The sequence below is a fragment of the Chiloscyllium plagiosum genome, chromosome 36 (genome assembly GCF_004010195.1).
Source record: "Chiloscyllium plagiosum isolate BGI_BamShark_2017 chromosome 36, ASM401019v2, whole genome shotgun sequence".
NCBI classification, from domain to species: Eukaryota; Metazoa; Chordata; class Chondrichthyes; order Orectolobiformes; family Hemiscylliidae; genus Chiloscyllium; species Chiloscyllium plagiosum.
In genome coordinates, this window is record NC_057745.1 from 21,454,375 (window position 1) to 21,474,982 (window position 20,608).

The window sequence follows — 20,608 nt, forward strand, 5'->3', positions numbered from 1 at the left end:
TGCAGATTTCTCCAGCTTCCTCATTTCCCCTTCCCCCACCTTTTCTCAATCCCAACCCTCGGACTCAGCACCGCCTTCTTGACCTCCAATCTTCTTCCCGACGTCTCCGTTCCCACCCCCTCTCCGGCCTATCACCCACACCTTAGCCTCCTTCCACCTATCGCATTCCCAACGCCCCTCCCCCAAATCCCTCCTCCCTACCTTTTATCTTAGCCTGCTTGGCACACCTTCCTCATTCCTGAAGAAGGGCTTATGCCCGAAACGTCGATTCTCCTGCTCCTTGGATGCTGCCTGACCTGCTGCGCTTTTCCAGCAACACATTTTTCAGCTTTCATCTTCCTAGTGCAGGGAATATGCTGGGCACAGTTAACAGTCCTGTCAGCTGCAGTGCAGGGGAACCTTCGTCTGAAGGAAAAGGTGGACATTTCAGAAGTTGGCACCATCAGAACAGATGTGATGGAGATAGAAATACTGGGAGAACGGGATGGTGTCTTTACAGGAGACAGGATATGAGGATGCGCAGTCCGGGTAACTGTGGGGTTTGATGGGTTTGTGGGGGATTATCGGTGGCTAGCCTATCTCCAGAAATGGAAACAGAAATATTGAGAAAGGAAAAGGAGGAAGTGAATGACAGTGTGGTGGAAATTGGAAACAAAAGTGATGGATTTTTCCAATTCTGAATGAGATAGGGGAGAAACACCGATGAGGTCATCGATATACCAGAGAAAAAGAGTTGTGGGAGATACCAGAGCAGAACTGGAACCAGGAATGGTCCATATATCCCACAAAGAGACAGGCAAATGGTGACACATGGCCACAGTTTTGATCTGAAGAGAATGAGAGGAATTAAAGGAGAAGCCCGTTTGAAGTGAGGACAAGCTCAGCCAGACACAGGAGGGTGAAGATAGTGCAGGCCTTCTTTCTGGGAAGGATATAGAACATCCTGATGTGGGGGTGAGGGTGTAAAGGCATTGCACACCCATGGTGAACAAGGAGGTGGCTGGTGCCTGCGAACTAGAAATTTTGAAACTGATGTAAAGTGTCAGCGGAATCATAAATATAAGAGACAAGGGACTGAATGAGAAAAGAAAATGCCCTTTATCCACCTCCACAATCGAGGTCTTGTCGTGACTTGGGCCGCTTTCAGCACAGCCAACCCACTTTCACCTACTCGTCACCTGTCCCTTTGTTTGCCAACCTGTCATTCTCTCTCTCTCTGGGCTCAATCTCTGCCAATCTGCTCACTCCTCTTTCCCTCCTCAGCACATATATCGCCTTTCCCTAGGTACTCTCAGTTCTAATGAAGGGTCACTGGATTCAGAACTTTAACTCTGCTTTGCCTCTACAGATGCTACCAGACCTGCCAAGATTCTTCAGCAGTTTCAGTTTTTGTTTCTGAAAGTTCTAATGCCTGGCTGCTTACTGATGAAGACAATATTGTAAAGAGTTTGCATTTACATAGCATCTTTCATAATTGTCAAAGTCCCGAAAATGATTTACAGGCAATTCAGTGCTTTTGAAGTGTAGTCACTGCTAGTATTGTTGGAAACTCAGCAGGCAAGTATACCCAGTCAATAAGAAGTTAATGACCACATAATCATTTCAGTGATTGCTGTCTGAATGCAAAATAATGGCCAGAGAGAGAGGGAACTTCACTGCTCCTTTTAACATAGGCACTGAAAACAAAGCAAAGCAAACTTGAAATGGATGCAGTAATTGTCTTTAATTGCATTTAGATCCAATATTTACAATTATAATCATGAGATCAATCACAATATTGTTTTCAAATTGTTCAACAGTCCTTAAAAGAATTATTGCTCAATTTAATTTCTATGTTTCAATGTCTTGAAATGAAATTTCAGAAACAACGGTTTTCAGTTCTGCCTTTCAGATTACATTATTTTGCCCAGAAAGTAACGTTTTATTTGATCTGAAATCCACACAGGCCATGATGATTCAGATATGCCACACAAGCCAAGTCAAGTCTAATATGAAATGATCTGTGCTTTAACAATTAGGACATTTAACTATAAGAAAATAAATTCTGCTCCATTCAAGATGAGCTACTCAATTAAGCCTAATGGGATTTACCACCACTCAAGTCAATTGTGCCTTTCTCATTGAATGGACAGCCATGCCACTGCTATAGAATTGTTCATCCAGATGTTATCATTGCTCACCATGTAACAGAAAAGCATCAAGAATGAAGACAAATGAATTTCGCACAACCAAGTAGATTTCTTAACCATTTATTTGATTTTTTTGGAAGTTCCAATGGTAGATCTTCATTCAAGTGTGCATTTTTTGGCCACTGGGTGGCAGCAAATCCTATTCTCCACAGGTTTGAGTTTATAACACAGCAAAAATGTGAAATCTACTGAAGAAGCATTGTGAAAATCATTCCTGAAAAATCTCTCTCTCCTAGCTTCCCATCAGTAGCAGCTATTTTCCTATCAGTAATCAATTGCCAACAGCAAGTCTCACTATCACCAGCATGCAATGCTGGCAGGAGTGGTACATTTGTGGATCACTGGAACCATAAATAGAACACAAGTTAGAGAGAAGGGTAAACCTGAAGAGGGAATACTTTATTGTCGGTCCCTCAGCTCCCCCACAGTCTTAGACTGTCTCCCCTAGCTCCCCACTTTGGGTCACCTGACCTGCTCTCAAAGGGACAACACACATCCAACTACATACATAACCTCCCCTCCCCCTTTATTTCAATGCTCCCCTATTAACACATACACATCCATCAATTAAACTACTTTACAGGCATTGTAATCTATATACATCGTCAGGAATATTTACAAAAAGGAGCATGGAAAGATAAAAACGCCCATTCCACAGTCTACAATGACATGATGAGTCTCTCAGGAGAGTTAATGAATCCTCCAGGATTGTCTCCTCATCTCAGGAAGCTTTCTCTGCTGTGGTCTTCTGGGCTTTCAGCAGCTCCTGTTATTCTGCAGGAACGTTCCTCTTGGACTGACTGTCGTTGCCCTGCGACGCTGCTGTTGCCTCCTCCCTGACTCAGTTGGCCCCAACGGTCCCATCTGAACCAGCTCGATATCCTGAGGGACAGCCCCACCATTGGTGAGTTGTGAATGACTAGCTGGTCTGGAGATCTCCTCCAGACCAGTTCGTCCCTGGTCTGTACCGCATATAACAACGATCCTGTTTAAGGCATCACTACTGCTGGGATCTATTTCTCCCCAGATTACAATTCCGGGCTAACACGGTCTCTCCTGTTTGGATTGTGAGATTCTCCACCTGGCATTCTTGATTTCGCTCTACCCCCATCTTCAGGCTGCAGTAAGTCAAACATGTTCTCAGCTGAATCCTTGCAGTGCAGAAAGAGGACATTCAGCCCATTGGGTCTGCACTGCCCCTCGCAGACCAGCGCCCACCCACTCCTTATAACCCTGCATTTAGCATGGGCAATCCACCTAACCTGCACATATTCAGACTGTGGGAACACAAAAAGGAAACCCACACTGACATGAGGAGAACATGCACACAGACAGTCACCCAAGGCTGTAATCAAACTTGATCCTTAGTGCTGTGATGCAGCAGTGGTAACCACTGAGCCACCGTGCCGCCCTGAACTTTAAGTATTCTGGCAAGCACTGGGTCATCTATCCCAACATCAACATGGGAGGAGGGAGACCAACATGAATTCGTCACATCAATCCCCAGCCCTCATGCCCTCTTTTCGAATTTCACAGCGTAAGGAATAGGAACGTGGCAGAATCAAGTTTCCTCACCCTCTTCCAAATCAAGTGACACAGGTGTCTTCTCAAGTCTGGGAACTTGGAGATTGTTCTATTTATTATTGCGTGTAGGTTCCATCAAGCCCACAGTGATCTAACATGGATTTATATATCTACCTTTCTGGTTTAAGAGTGATTTGTTGAGTAAATGTATTTTGTGTTTATTGACTTTAATGAGTTTATTACATTGCAACAAATTATTACGGGTTACCTGAACATGATCTACATTAATACAGCTCTGTCGACCCTTCTTAGCAACATTTAGGGGCTAGTGCTAAAGCTGAGGGAGATGTTGAGGATCAAGGGTCGGTTTCTGTCCTGTACATCTCTATGTCTCTATGTCTCACAGACTAGTCAAGCAACAGTCTGACAGTCAAATTCATGGAATTATATCTCTCAGAATGTCCCAGACACCACCATCATCATCCCTGAATAAGTCCTGTCCCATCCAGGCCCAGTTCAGTGGCGAACAGTCAGGAAGGAGTTACCCTGGGAATTCTCAACATTGACTCTGGATCCCATGAAGTCTCATGGCTTCAGGTTAAACATGAGGCAAGGAAACTTCCCATTGATTACCATGCACTGTCCTCCTTCAGCTGATGAATCAGTATTCCTCCAACACTTGGAGGAAGCACGGAGACTGGCAAGGGTGCAAAGTGTATTCTAGGTGGGGGATTTCAATGTCCAGCACTTACGAGTGGCTCAGCAGCAGCTCTACTGATCAAGCTGATCGGGCCCTAAAGGACATAGCTGCTAGACTGAGTCTGCAGCAGGTGGTGAGGGAACCAACACGAGGGAAAAACATATTTGACCTCATCCTTTCCAATCTGCTGGCTGCAGATGCATCTGCCCATGACAGCATCGATAAGAGTGACCACCGCAAGGTCCTTGTGGAGACAAAGTCCCGCCTTCACATTGAGAATATCCTCCATCATGTTGTGTGGCACAATCAAAGTGCTAAATGGGACAGACTTCAAACAGGTCTAGCAACTCAAAACTGGGCATCCATGAGGTGCTGTGGGCCATCAACAGCAGTAGAATTTACACCAGCACAATTTATAACCTCATGGCCTGGCATATTGCCCACTCAGCCATTACCATCAAGCCAGGGGATTACCCCTGGTTGAATGGAGAGGGCATACCAGGAGCAGCATCAAGCACATCTGAAGATGAAGTGTCAACCAAACTGGATTGTTTATGTACCAAACAGCATAAGCAGCAAGTGACAAACAGCGCTAAGCGATCCCACAACCAATGGATCAGATCTAAGCTTTGCAGTACTACCACATCCAGATGTGAATGGTGGTGGGCAATTAAACAACTCACTGGAGGAGATGGCTCCATAAATATCCCCATCTTCAATAATGGAAGAGTCCAACACGTCAGTACAAAAGATAAAAGGCTGAAGCATTCATAGCAATCTTCAGCTAGAAATGCCAAATGGATGATCTATCGTAACCTCCTCCAGTGGTCCCCAGCATGACAGATACCAGTCTTTGGTTCACTCCGCGTGATATTAGAAAATGGGTGGAAGCACTGAGTACTGCAAAGATTATGGACTCTGACAACATTCCAACACTACTTGCCGCTCCCCTTGCCAAGCTTTTGCAGTACAGTTACAACATTGGCATCTACCCGACAAAATGGAAAATTGCCCAGGTATGTTTTGTACACAAAAAACAGGACAAATCCAATCCAGGCAGTTATTGCCCAATTAGTCTACTCTCAATCATCAGTTAATTGATAGAAGGTGTCACCTCCAGTGTCATCAAGCAGTGTCTGCTCAGCAATAGCCTGCTCAGTGACACCCAGTTTGGGTTCTGCCAAGGTCACTCAACTCCTGATCATATTATAGCCTTCGTTCAAAGATGGACAAATGAATTGAATTCCAGAGTGGAAGTGGGAATGACAGCTCTTGACCTCAAGGTCACATTCAACCGAGTAGGGCATCAAGGAAGCCTCGCAAACTTGGAATCAATGAGAATTGGGGCAAACTCTCCATTGGTTGGAGACATACCTGGCAGATAGGAAGATGGTTGTGGTTACTGGAAGTCAGTTATCCAGCTCCAGGACATTTCTGCAAGAGTTCCTCAGGGTACTGTCATCGGGCCAACCGTCTTCAGCTGCTTCATCAATGATCTTCCCTCCATAAGGTCAGAAGTGGTGATGTTTGCCAATGATTGTGTAATGTTCAGCACCATTCACAACTCCTCAGGTATTGAAACAGTCCATGACCAAATGCAACAGGATTTGGACAATGTCCAGGCTTCAGCTTACAAGTGGTAAGTAACAATTCGGCCACACAAATGCTAGGCAATAACCATCTCCAATAAGAAACAATCTAACCACCCACCCCTTGACATTCAATGGTGTTGCAATCATTGAATTTCCCACTATCATCATCCTGGGGGTTACCATTGACCAGAAATTCAACTAGACTCACCTTATAAACATAATGGATACAAGTATAGGTCAGAGGCTAGAAATATTGGGCAAGAAACTCACCTCCTGACTTCCCAAAACCTTCCTATCATCTCCAAAGCACAAGTCACGAGTCTCATGGAACGCTCCCCAATTGCCTTGATTGGTGCATCTCAAACAACACTCAATTAGCTTGACACCATCCAAAAGAAAGCAGTCCACTTGATTGTCACCACATTGACAAAACCACCTCCCTCCTCCACCTGACACTCAGTAGCAGCAGCGTACACTGCAAAAATTCACCAACGATCCTTGGTCAGCAACTTCCAAAGCCATGACCACTTCCATCCAGAAGTACAAGGGCAGTAGATACATGGCTGAAAATGTGTTGCTGGAAAAGCGCAGCAGGTCAGGCAGCATCCAAGGAGCAGGAGAATCGACGTTTCAGACATGAGCCCTTCTTTGGGCTCACGCCCGAAACGTCGATTGTCCTGCTCCTTGGATGCTGCCTGACCTGCTGCGCTTTTCTAGCAACACATTTTCAGCTCTGATCTCCAGCATCTGCAGTCCTCACTTTCTCCCAATAAATGCATGGGTACACCACCGCCTGCATGTTCCCCTCTAAGCCACTCGCCATCTTGACTTGGAAATATATTGTCATTCCTTCATTGTCATTGGAACAAAATCCTGGAATTCCCTCCCTAATGGCATTGTGGGTCAACCTGGAGCATATGGACTGCAGTGGTTCAAGGTGGTAGCTCACCACCATCTTCTCAAGGGCAACTAGGGACAGGCGATAAATGCTGGCCCACGTCCCATGAGTGAAATTTAAAAAACAGAACTTCAAAGATGAAAGTGTACAAAATGAATATGGGGTTGATCTCAGAGACCTATAAAATTGTAACAGAACCAGACAGGGTGGATACAGTAAAGATGTTCTCAGTAGCAGGGGAGTTAAGGACCTGGGGCACAGTCTAAGGATGAAGTAGGCCGTTTAAGATTGAGATGATGAAAAATTTCTTCACTCAGAAAGTGGCGACCCTGTGGAATTCTCTGATACAGATATTTTGAGGCCAAAATATTGAATGTTTTCAAGAAGAAGTTAGATACAGTTCTTAGCGATCAAAGGGCAGGGGTGAAAGCAGGAACAGGGTACTGAGGCGAATGATCAGAGGAGGCTTGAACAGTCTACTCCTGCCCTATTCCTGATAAAGGGCTTTTGCCCGAAACTTCGATTTTCCTGCTCCTCGGATGCTGCCTGACCTGCTGTGCTTTTCCAGCACCACTCTGATCTAAACTCTGGTTTCCAGCATCTGCAGTCCCCATTTTTACCTAGTCTACCCCTGCTCTTTATTCTACATTTTTATGTGCATCTGTTATCCAACTGAATGGTTCAAATTACTTACCCATTTAAAAAAACACAACAGAGCACAACATCCAGATTTCCCAAAATGTTGCAGAGGATAATCTGGCTACAAAGGAATCTGTTGCTCCCACCAATTTCTAATGCTTTTCATAGGTACAAAATCACAGAAGGTTGTTAATAGTACAACAACTCCCACAAGAAACACTAAAATCACATGTATTTTGCAATGTCTTAGTTTTTCTTGCTTGTAATTACGGTAAAATGGCTGATATAGAACATACGGTTTCATTTGTGTACAGCACATTTAATTGGGAGCAGTTTTAGATATTAGTGAGATTGCCATCATTCACTAATTCAACTAATTAGTACTTCACACTCTAAATAAAGAACCATGAACCATACAGCACAGGAACAGGCCCTTCAGCCCTCCAAGCCTGACGTGCCACATTTTGCCCTTCCATAACATTATTAAGCATAAATGTGCATTGTTAGGTTTTTGCTGACCTAGACAGTATGCTAATAGGTAAACTGTATAGGTACAAATCAGCTTCAATTTGATATATTTATTACAGATTTCAGGCAAGTCCATTTGAAAAGATATTTTTGGAGTTCATGTGCTTCTGTATCTCAGACCATTAAAAGCTGAATGCATAATTTAATTTGTTCCCCAAAGGCACAAGTGCATATTTCAAATAGATTTAGTCAGACTCTGAACAGTGCAGATTCACATCTGCACTTGGCAAAATGCCACCAGCTAAACATTGAACCTATTCAAGTCAATGGGAGCTCATAGACCAGCTTTAAAGACTTCATTGCAAAACAAACTGAGTGTTGAAGTTTTATCAGTGGAAATATAAAAAGAAAGTCTTAACAGTTTCACTTCATACCTTATCGAAATCAAAATAAAGAAATGTGACAATAACATTTCCAAAGATAGAAATGTTGAAAAACTGAAGCGGATTGAAATGCTGAACGCTTGAATGTTACTGACGGACCCACATCCAAAGTCAGGCATGATGCTCACAGGAAATATCTCACAATGGATCACAGACTCCCAGTCAGTCATATTCACTCATTACAATGAGTGGATGAAAGTGAGGACTGCAGATGCTGGAGATTAGAGTCAAGATTAGAGTGGGGCTGGAAAAGCACAGCATGTCAGGCAGCATCCGAGGAGGGAAAATTGACAGTTCAGGCAGGAGCCCTTCATCAGGATAAGTGGATGGGTGATCACAGAATCCCTACAGTGTGAAAGCAGGTCATTCAGCCCATCAAGTCCACACCTAGGAACATACCATCCAGACCCACCTCACCTCAACCCTCCATTTCCCATGGCTAACCCACCCAGCCCACACATTGCTAGACACTATGGGGCAATTTAGCATGGCCAATCGATCTAATCTACACATCCTTTGACTGTGGGAGGAATCTGGAGCATCCGGAGGAAACCCACACAGACACAGGGAGAATGTGCAAACTCTGCACAGTCACCCAGGAGTGGAATTGAACCCAGGTCCCTGATGCTGTGAGGCAGCAGTGCTAACCATTGAAGCACCATGCCACCCTATAGCAATAAATTGAATTTACAAGGGCTCACAAAAATCAAGGATTGGGAGAAACAAAACCAAGAGTTAAAGTCTCAACATTAGAAAGAATATCAGATTCTTTGTTTGCATTTGCAAAATCACTTACCACAAATCTAATTTTCTAGCAATGTTTGACAAGGACCTGTTGAGCAGTAGGATGTGGACGGAAGATGTTTGAAGAGGTGGAGTTTAGGAACGGTGCAAAGCAGCCTGTGGGGAGATTAACTTAGATGATGTTGCAAAAATACGAATGAGAATTGTAGCAGCAGGTCAATGTGATGTAACTGGTGGTAGGCAATATTGCAAAGATAGAAGTTACATGGATGTGTGTTGAGATGGTGTGTGATAGAGGCTCAAAGTTCATTTATCTGGTTTAGTCTCCAATAGAAGCTAATGAGCAGATACAGGAATACCATTGGAATTCAGCTCCTCAAGTCTGTTCTAACATTCAGTTCGACTCTGGGTGGTCTGTAGCCTCATCTACCTGCCATTGATCCAAATCCTTGAAATGTTACATAACACAAATTTATCAATTCAATTCCTGTAAGTTTCAACTGAAATAGCATTAACCACCTTTTGGAAGAAAGGATTTCAGAACTTCACTAGTCTTTCCACGAGAAGCACAACTTAGTATCTCTTCCCCATTTTAGAATTCTAATGCCCTGGAGGTCAAGATTCTACATACTCTTTTGAATACTTTGTGTACTCATGCACAAACTTAGAACAATTTGCCTACATGAAAATTTACTCCATTTGATCCTCTACAGCTCTTAATCTTTCATAGAATCACAGAACTGTTATAGTGCAGAAGGTGGCCATTTAGCCCTCTATATCTGCACCATTCTCCAAATGAGCATTTCACAAAGGCACCATTAAGATATTATTCTTTTGAGTGTGATACAAGGTGTGTTACTTATGTGCATTTTAATATCAATTATTTTAGAGGTTGGATATTAAAGTAGTGGTATAGGGGTCTGTGGTCTGTGTGTAGAAAGCAATGTAATGATAACTTGTCAGTACTTCTGGTACCATGGTATTTTTCTTTAGAAGAACCAAACCAGTAGGTGAGGACTTCCTGCAGCAGGATTGGGAACTTGTTTGTATTAGAACAGTTTTACAAGCAGACTGAATAAACATTGAAGAACATTAGGCTTTCAATTAGAAAGATATGGGGTTGTTTTGTTTTGCTTAGGCAAACATTTATAGCTTGAAAAGTCTTTGGGTTTAAGTTCTCATTATTGAAGGAAGTTAGATGTGTAGAACAGTTTCTACTGAAGAAAGGATATAGTGTAGAATAGTTACGAAATATTTTATGTGATTGGAAGGAGTTTAGTTTGAAAGTTCTGCACCAGAAGTATTTGGTTAGAACCCTGAATGGGCTATTCAAAGCTGAGAAAGTCTCAGCTCAATGATGTGAATACAAAAGGAAGAGACTATCATACTCTCAAGATCAGGAATTAAAAGTGGCAATTAAGTGAGGCCACTTAGCCACCTCTCTCATGTTTGAGAATAGACAATCCTCAGTTTGCAAATAAGTTCCATTCTTGAATGTGCTCACAAGTTGATTTCTACACAATTCGAGACACAATGCAAGACAATATAGAATAGTTACTTGTAGGTATAGGAAATGCTTATATGTAAGGTCTTTAAAATTACACCCCTGTATGGGATCACATTCGTAAATCAGGGACCCCCCATAAAAGGAGATTTATGTAATAGATAGAATAGTGTTGTTTATTGTGTATTTTCACACTTGATTTGAAGCCAGTCAAGGTGGTGGTGGAGGAGCTGGGTAGTGGCTGGGCTCATGAGCCCAGAGCTCGTCTGCTCTGTGTACTTTTACCCTTTTCTCATTCTCTGCTTTTCTTCTCCACTTTACCCTGAGGGCAGTGCGTCCCGGAGCAGCGCAGGGGGAGAGCGCCCCGGAGCAGCGCAGGGGGGGGAGCGCCCCGGAGCAGCGCAGGGGGGGAGCGCCCCGGAGCAGCTCAGGGGGAGAGCGCCCCGGAGCTGCACAAGGGAAGTGAGCCCTGGACCAGCACACAGGCAGCAAATCCTGATAGAGAAGACAGTCCTGGAACTTACCTTGGAGCTGCGAAGTGTTGGTACGGAGTGGTCTGGGGTTTCGAGCAGAGCGGGTTGGCTGTTGGACTGGGATCTGGCACAGGCGGTCAGACCATGTGCAGAGGCCCTGCACTGAGCTGCTGCACTGTAACATTTACCTAAAGGTTTTTTTAATCTGACTATAATGTCAATCCTTGAACAATGTCTTATTGCGAACTTATTTTTTAAATTCTGTAAAGTAATACAACTACTTTTAATTTCTCTTTCGTATCCAAGATTTGTACTGGGTGCTTGTACCTAAGATGGCACCATAAGAGACAGACATTGTAAAAGCTTTTCACTGTACTTCAACAATGGAGTACACGTGACAATAAAGGATATTCTATTCAAATCTTTAATGTTACAATATATAAAATAGTTTTGTTTATTCTACTTTACCATTTTTTTTGCAGATTGACCGTCTGTTGTATTGTTAGGACCATACCTGCAGAAATGGTTGTTTGTGTTTCAGTGAAAGATCACCATGTTAAATAAAGATAAAACTAAATTTGATCTATCTAGCTGGATTTCAGTCTAGGATCTGACTTGCATAGTAACAACATCAGCTGGGATCATAACAGTGGTTCTGCCCAGTCATGCTGTCCGTCCAAGCTTCTTAATAAGCTTCTCTTCCTACTCATAGGACTCACCGTCTCTCCTATCTTAGTGTCATCTGAAATCATAGGCATATATAACTCTAGAAACACATCAGTACACATCTCTTGGGTATATCAATAGTTACTTACTGCCAATCAGATAATGTTCCCTCTCTATCTTCCAGCTCCTGAACAATGTGTAACCCATGCTATAGCATTACGGCTAACTTCTGGCATTCCAATGCTCTTCTTCAAACAATGGTATGAGATATTTCATGGAGATTGAGCTTCAGTTTAAAATTGCATCTGAGAATGTACACTGCACTCATATTGCATTGAAGTGTCAAGTTAGATTGCATGTTAAATACTACAAGAGAAAACAAATTCATGACTTTTAACTCAAGAAGTGAGTAGGCCAACACTAAGTCACATTTAATAGTGCCGCGCTGAAGGAGGATACAAATGTCATATCATGTCAAACTCCATAATATAATAACATAACTTCAGCTCAGTCAAGAAATTAATCTTACAATACCTGTGTTGTCCAAGAAACCACAAAACACTAAAACTGAACCAGCGAGATCAACTACAAGGTACAATTATTGTTCAGCACACAGGCTGTCATATAAACCAAATGTTGCCAACAATAGTGGCACAATGTGGACTATCAATTTTAAACTTCCATCATCTACTTTTAATTAATAAGACCTTCATGAACCAAAATGCTTCTTCAAAAAGAAATGTGCACCTAAAATGGTTACAGCAATCTGCTGGCCACAGACTGGTTTCCTGAACTTGCCTCAAGTGAGGACCAAATGACATTGTCTGAACTAAAATCACCATTTTATTTGAAAGCACTGACACTAACACATCAATGGAGTCAAGCATCAAGAAACTCACATCTCCTTTTGATTTACACTTTTTATAAAATGTCGTACATATTAGACATAAAACATTGCCTGCAACTATACAGCTTGGGAAGACAATGAAGTTAAACACATGAATATACAAATGAATCATATTTCAACAGCTGCTGACAAACAAGCAGGAAGAGATAAAAGAAAGTGAATTGCTAACAAAGAGGAGAACACTCTTGCTGTTTTTCCTCCTAGCATCTCAAAAGTCAGCACTGATGATAAAGCAAATTGGAAAAAATATCTATACAATGGAAACTCAAGGATTCTGCAAATTTCACTACTACTGAGCATGCAAGATAGCAATTAAACAGCTATGGTCTCAGGCTCATCTTCAATTACAAGCACTCAAAGAACTTTTTAAACTACATATTCTTCATCATCTTATTATAAGAGACCCTTCCTATTTTTAATATTTTTTCCTTGTGATTATGTTTGTTCGATGTTGAGTTTTATTTTCTCTTAGGATTAGTAGGTAAAAGACATTTTTTTTCTTTCACTCAAGAAAACCTTGCAAATTGGCTCCTTAATTCTGATCTGGTGACTATGGATTAACTGACGTGAGATATACCTGTGTGCCAAAAAGACAAAAAAAAAATCTTTGCTGCAGCCAACTGAGAGGTTTCAAGAAGACAGAACTGTTTAGCCACTCTCACCTGGTTGTGACATTCAGATTAGGAGTGTTGTAAAAGACATTGAAGCTTAAATCTCAGTTTACACAGATATCACAGATATCAAAACCATATATATTATAAATCTCGAGCAACATATTGCCTATGCCTGTCATCTTGCATGTAATACCTAAAATAAAGTCTTTTATTGGCTAATGGGAGTGTGTGTTGTGCATATGCAAGCAAAATGGTCCAAAAAGCTATCAGTACAGCTAATAAGAGCTTGTTCAATAGAACAAGTGTTTTCTTGTTAATATTTACTAATTCCAGTAAAATTATAAACTTCTCAAACACCGTGCCATTATGTATAGCTGTCAAAATGAAGCTAAGAAATGAGGTCAAGTGAATTAAAGACAAAGCAGGCTGTTTCGTAGTGACAGAAAACACAACAAAAGTGGTTTATTTGCCTGCTTCTGCCAAACCACTACCTCAGATCATTTGTGGTGAAAGTGAGGACTGCAGATGCTGGACATCAAAGTCAAGAGCGTGGTGTTGGAAAAGCACAGCAGGTCAGGCAGCATCTGAGGAGCAGGAGAATCGATGTTTCGGGCATAAGCCCTTCATCAGGATTCCTGATGAAGGGCCTCTGCCCAAAACATCAATTCTCTTGCTTCTCGAATGCTGCCTGACCTGCTGTGCCTTTCCAGCACCACACGGTCAGATCATACCTATTGGCCACAGAGTTGGAGATAGAAAATCAGAGTGAATTGCAACACCTGATCATGTCAGGGTATTTCGAATTACAAACAAAATTCTTTCCTCGTTCAGCCACTCATTAATTTTTGGCTTACTGCTTGCAGACCATTCTGTAAGTTTGTAGTGTGCCCAAGATATTGGGTACAGGTTTTATCAACCTGGTCATCAGGGGAAGTCAGAATTCATTCATGACTTTAGTTTCCCCGGCCTGTCTCTGATACTGCAGCTTAGTTTGCCCGATTGGTTTAGGCCTTCAATTGGCTGGGTAGCCGATCACTAACAGCTGTGGGCTAGGTCCTCGCAGGGGTTGAGAAAGGCAGTGGTGGGGAGTGATTATGGGAGTTACCTGTGGTGGGGAAAACCCAAGCCTGGGAGTTGCAAGGGATCAGGGCCTACTGGGGTTTGGTGTAGAGTTGAAAGCCTCAGGGGAAAGGTCATTGTGAGATGGCCCGGATTGCAGATTGAGGCTCTCAATCAGGCATGTGGATCTCGGAAGTACCTAAGAAAGCATTTACCTCCTGAAAGTCACTGCCGGGGAGAAGCTGGCAGCAATTACATTTCACTTAGGCATGTGGGCTCATTATCATACTTAAAGCAGCAACCCTTGACTCTGTGAAGTGTGTTCGTCACCTTTTGTGTTCAGTTAATGCCGGAAATCATAGAATCATAGAATCCCTATAGTGTGGAAACAGGCCCTTCAGCCCAACAAGTCCTCACCGACCCTCCAAAGACTAACCCACCCGGATCCATTCCCCTACCCTATTATCCTCTGTTTACTCCTGACTAATGCACCTAACCTACATATCCCTGAACACTGTGGACAATTTAGTATGGCTAATTCAACTAACCTGCACATCCTTGGATTGTGGGAGGAAACTGGAGCACACAGGAAATGCACGCAGACATGGGGAGAATGTGCAAACTCCACACAGACAGTCACCCGAGGCTGGAATTGAACCTGGGTCCCTGGTGCTGTGAGGCAGCAGTGCTAACCACTGAGCCACCGTGCATTGGAATAAGGCTTAGGACAGGAAATGAAGTTCACATTTAACCTGCTGGAACTGATCCACTGTCAGTCTTGGCTTTTCTTTGTAAAACAAGATAAAATTCAGCCTATTTGCTCAGATGTATTAGTGAAAGCATAATGAACCCAGGGAACGGGAAATAACTGTATTTAAATATCATGCAACATTTATCACAGAATATGCGAAAATAAATATCTTACCTGATGGTCCATGTAGTCTTCCTCTTTTAACTAGAGGAATGTAAAAATAGGTGTTAGTACTGTTTAAATACACATATAATAATATGTCGATTTGTCATTGTACACTCATCCTAAATTACTGATGTCACAAGTCGCCCTGGCATGTTCCATTAGGTCATTGGAACCCTGACTTCAACACTTGATGGAATTAAACTAAACTTCCAAAATCAACTAAAATAAAATAATTCCAATGGTTCAATAGGGAATGCCTTGTATACTCAAACAGAGGAAGCTAAATATCACAGGAATTTTTATGGATGAATTTTCTGAGGTTTTGACAATCACAGCCAAATTACTTGCTCATTTTGTTTTTTTCTGGACCTGCCACAGACCTCTGGGAATTGGACCTCTTGAGAAACAATAATTGCTCCTGATCTGGGGCTCTTCCAATGCAGTGCAGGATCAGTATTGGAGATTAAGCCATTACCCCATTTCCACACCAGGAGCTGCTGTATTCCTGGATTCCACAAGCTACGGAGCAAAGTTAAGTGAGCGAGAGGGTGGGCATGCACATAAGTAGGTGGGTGAGGGGACAGGGTGCCAAGGTGAATGGTTGAAGGGATAGGTGGCAGGTAAGTGCGTGGGTGGTGTCAGGTCAGGGGAGGTAGCGGATTCAGATTAGACTGGTGGCGCTAATCATTGGGGTGAGATGGGGAGGGTGATTAGTTTTAAGGCTATCTGTGATTTACACCAGGTCTTAATCTATCTCACCTTTCCTGAGTAACTATTTAGACGAGTGTGTCAGAACTCTCCTAATTGAGCCCAGAATTATGGACATTTTCAAAGGGTTCTAGACGCAGTGTAATGGCCCATTGGAAGCTTAACCTTTTTGGACAACTCCCAGGTGATTGGTGTGCTGGAACATCCAAAAGTATCCCATCGTACCACTTTCAGGATGAATTGGTTTGGCGACTGCCCTTCCAATTAGAAGGTCTAGGCCATGGACATTAAATGCAATTGACCTTCCTTAACTTGGGACATGATGTACAAAACTGTTTTAGTATTTCACATAAAAATATTGAGGGGATACTCAAATAATAGCATTAAAATAACTGGAATAAAATCCAGATAATGAATTTTACATCAACAATTAAGAATCAAAAGGCATGAATTTAAAGGATATTACCATAAACGAGAGACTGAAATAAACTGGAGACACGACAGACAATTTCTACCTACATTTTGTACGAAAGTTAATTGACACATCATCAATGACTTGGAGGAAGGAACTGACAATATAAAAAAAGGTGGAAAAGCAAGTTGCAAGAGAGTTACAAACTGTTTACAGAAAGATAAACATTGATAGTTTAAGTCAGTAGTCAAGAGTACATTGAGGGAAAGTGCGAAGTTATTCATTTTGAAAGGGAGAACAAAAGAACAGAATATTGTTTAAATGGAAAAAAACTGCAGAAAGCTGCAACACAAAAAGTGGCTTGAACGGGCTTGAGCACAGAACACAAAGCTAACACATAGGGGCAGCAGGTAATTAGGAAGGCGAATGGAATGGTGGTCATTATTTCAAGAGTTTTGGAGAATAAAAAAGTAGGGAAGTCTTACTGCAGCGTACAAAGATGCCCTGTGAGCAGTTTGGTCCCCTTATTTACGGAAATATATCATTTCATTGGTGGTAGCTCAGAGAAGGTTAACTAAGTTGATCCCTGGTACGGAGCAAAGGCTAAATAGATTGGGACTCTTACTTATTTGAATTTAGAAGAATGAAAAGTGATTTCGTTGAAACATATAAGATTGTTAAGGGGGTTGACAGGGTAAATGCTGAGAGGATGATTCCTCTCCTGGGAGAGCGTAGCACCAGAGCGTAAAGTCTCAGAATTAAGGGGCATCAATTTAAGACTGAGATGTGGAGGAATTTTTTTTCTCAGAAGGCTGAGTATCTTTGGAACTCCTTGCACAGAGATCTGTGGGGACAGAGTCCTTGTGTATACTTAAAGTGGAGATAGGTTCTTGATTAGTTGGGGAATCAAGGGTTATGAGGAAAGGGCAGAGAGGTGATGTGCCAGATCAGCCATAATCCTATTGAATGATGGAGCAGATTTAACAAGCTGAATGGCCTATTTCTGTCCCTATTTCTTATGGTCTTGTAGTATTTGAACAAATTACACCTGGTCATGAAGATAGACAAAATGTAGTTAACAAATAAAAAAAGATACTGTTGTGACCAATTTACAGTACACCTGAATGGCTCAGAATTAAACAAGAGAAGATTGTCCTGTTAGGAGAGATTGTGTAGATGAGACCTTTATTCCCTTGAGTCTAGACGACTGAGCGAGTGATCAAGTCAAACAACTGAAATTTTGCATGGGCTTGACAGAAAGGAGGAACATATTAATAAAGAAAAAAGGGATTGGTCAGCGAACAGGAATAAATGTGTGTCTTTCTCGGGAAGTAAAGGTTAATAAGCTGCATCCAGCAGAGTGCTACCGGGACCAATAATGAGACCTCAACGATTTACAATCCACATCAATGATCTGGCTGAAGCAATAGAATGAATGATAGCTTAATTTGCCAATGGCACCAAGACAGCCTGTAAATTAAGCTATCCAGAGGAGGTAGGGAGTCTGCAAAAAGGAATATGATCGGTTTAGTGACATTAAAAAAAAAGACAGATGGGGTAGAATATGGGCAAATGTAAACTTGTCTATTTAAGCAGGAAGATCAGAAAACCAGTACACTATCTAAACAGCAGGAGACTGCAGTACGCAATAGTACAAAAGGATCTGGGTGTCTTGGTACAAAACGCTAGTATGCAGTTACAGCAGGTAATTAGCAAAGTGAATGGAATGTCAGCAATCAATGCAAGGGGACTGTCATACAAACAGAGTGTTTCATGGGAGCTTGGTGAGATTACACCTGCTGTACTGTACACAGTTTTCACCTCATTTTTTGTATTGAGAGTAGTTCAGAGAAGGTTCACTCAACTCTTTCCCAGAATGAAGGGGTTATCAAATGAAAAAGATTGCACAGGTTGGCCACATACCCTCTGGAGATTAGAAGAAAGAGAGATGATCTTACTGGAACAAAGATAGGGTGGACAATGGGACGGTGAGCGCTCTTTGGGATGGGCACAGTTTAAAAAGAAGTGATGAGGACATTTTGTTATTGCTCTCAATTCTATGGAATTCACTTCCCTCGAAAGCTGTAGATCACTGAATTTTATCAAAATTGAGTTTGATGGATAATCGATACATGAAGGAGTTGAGGGTTACTGTGGACAGAAAGAACAACATGGCAGCACGGTGGCTGAGTGGTTAGCACTGCTGCCCCACTGCACCAGGATCCCAGGTTCAATTCCAGACCTCGGATGTCTACCTGTGTGGAGTTTGCACATTTTCCCTGTGTCTGTGTGGGTTTCCTCCGGGTGCTCCGGTTTCCACAAGTTGCGCAACTCAGGTGAATTGGCCATGCTAAATTGCCCATAGTGTTCGGTGCATTAGTTAGAGGGAAATGGGTCTGGGTGGGTTACTCTTCGGAGGGTCGATATGGAGTTGTTGGGCCGAAGGGCCTGTTTCCACACTGTAGGGAATCTAATCTAATCTAATCTAATCTAACAGAGTTGAGACCAGCATCAGATATGACATGATCTTATCTAATGGAGGAGCAGGGTTAATGTTTCCACATTCTTAGATACTGAGAGAAAGAAATATCCCTGAGAAGGGAACCTGAAATCTAGGGCCACTGTTTCAGAATAAGGGGTTAGCTATTCAGGATTAAGGGGAGACATTTCTTCAAAGGACCATGAATCTTTAGATATCTTCACAGGGTAAAAAATTCAAGCCGTTGTATTTATTCTTGATAGAAGTCAACTATGTTTTGGACAGTAAGGATAGAAATGGGGCAAGTTTGAGAAATGAGAACTGAAGTGGAAGATCAGCCAATATCTTGTTGAATGGTGGATCTACCTTGAAGGGCCATATAGTCCAACTCCATCTCCTATTTCTCATCGAGTCATAGAGATGTACAGCATAGAAACAGACCCTTCGGTCCAACCTATCCATGCCGACCAGATATCCCAACCCAATCTAGTCCCACCTGCCAGCAACCGGCCCATATCCCTCCAAACCCTTCCTATTCATATACCCATCCAAATGCCTCTTAAATGTTGCAATTGTACCAGCCTCCACCACATCCTCTGGCAGCTCATTCCATACACGTACCATGTTCTTGAGAAATCCCCATTTCACTTGTATTCATGTCTATTTAGCCATGTACCTGACATTTGTATTATTTGCTCAGGGCACGTAGGTTGCATTGATGGGACAGTAAAATAATAGTTGAATGCAAAACTGTAGGCCTAAAAGAAATAAACCAACCTTTCTGGCCCACATTGTTAATTGTATATTAACTGGTGGTGGGTTTTATCTGAGGTTTCACTTGTATTCGATTCATTGACTATTAAGGTACCTGTCATTTCTGTGTCTTGAGATTCACATCTTTTTCGAATATGAGAGAGGTTGCAGCCCTACTTCTCTATTTTGTTCCTCAAGTTCTGTCACACTGCTGGCTCATATGGCTGAGCTTTGGCCACAAAGTGCCAAGAGGAGTGGGGATTGTTTCTAGGAGTGGACAAGATGGCAATGAAGCAATCCAGCCAATGGGCAGTCAAAGAAGTTGACTGCCTCTCCTTCACAGCTCCGTTTCTGGTCAGGTGGCCCTGGCAAAGGAGCAAAGCATCCTCTGGTACCTAATCAGATCTCCATTGACTGCTCGGCATGGTGAGGGGAGAGAGGGACCGGAAAACATCACTTTGGGTGTGTACTGTAATCGGATTTATTTTGTTCATTCATGGGATGTGGACGTCACTGGCTGACCAGCATCTATTGCCCGCCCCTTGTTGCTCTTAAGATGGTGATGGTGAGCTGCCTTTTTGAACCACTGCTGTCCATATGCCATGGGTTAACCCACAATGCCAACAGGAAGGGAATTCCAGGATTTTGACATAGCGACAGTGAAGGAATGGCAAAATATTTCCAAGGAGAAAGTGAGGACTGCAAATGCTGGAGATCAGAGCTGAAAATGTGTTGCTGGAAAAGCGCAGCAGGTCAGGCAGCATCCAAGGAACAGGAGAATTGACGTTTCGGGCATAAGCCCTTCTTCAGGAATGAGGAAAGTGTGTCCAGCAGGCTAAGATAAAAGGTAGGGAGGAGGGACTTGGGGGAGGGGCATTGGAAATGCGATAGGTGGAAGGAGGTCAAGGTGAGGGTGATAG

The 20,608-nt window shown here is 42.5% G+C and overlaps 1 protein-coding gene across 1 annotated transcript in view; it reads right to left on the reverse strand.

The window, feature by feature from the left end:
- Nucleotides 1–20,608, reverse strand: part of LOC122541036 (protein unc-13 homolog B-like) — a 146,486-nt gene that overhangs the window by 86,440 nt on the left and 39,438 nt on the right. The window contains exon 2 of the mRNA XM_043677515.1: nt 15,346–15,375. Coding sequence (XP_043533450.1) covers nt 15,346–15,375 — 30 coding nt within the window. The remainder of the gene's footprint in view (nt 1–15,345; nt 15,376–20,608) is intronic.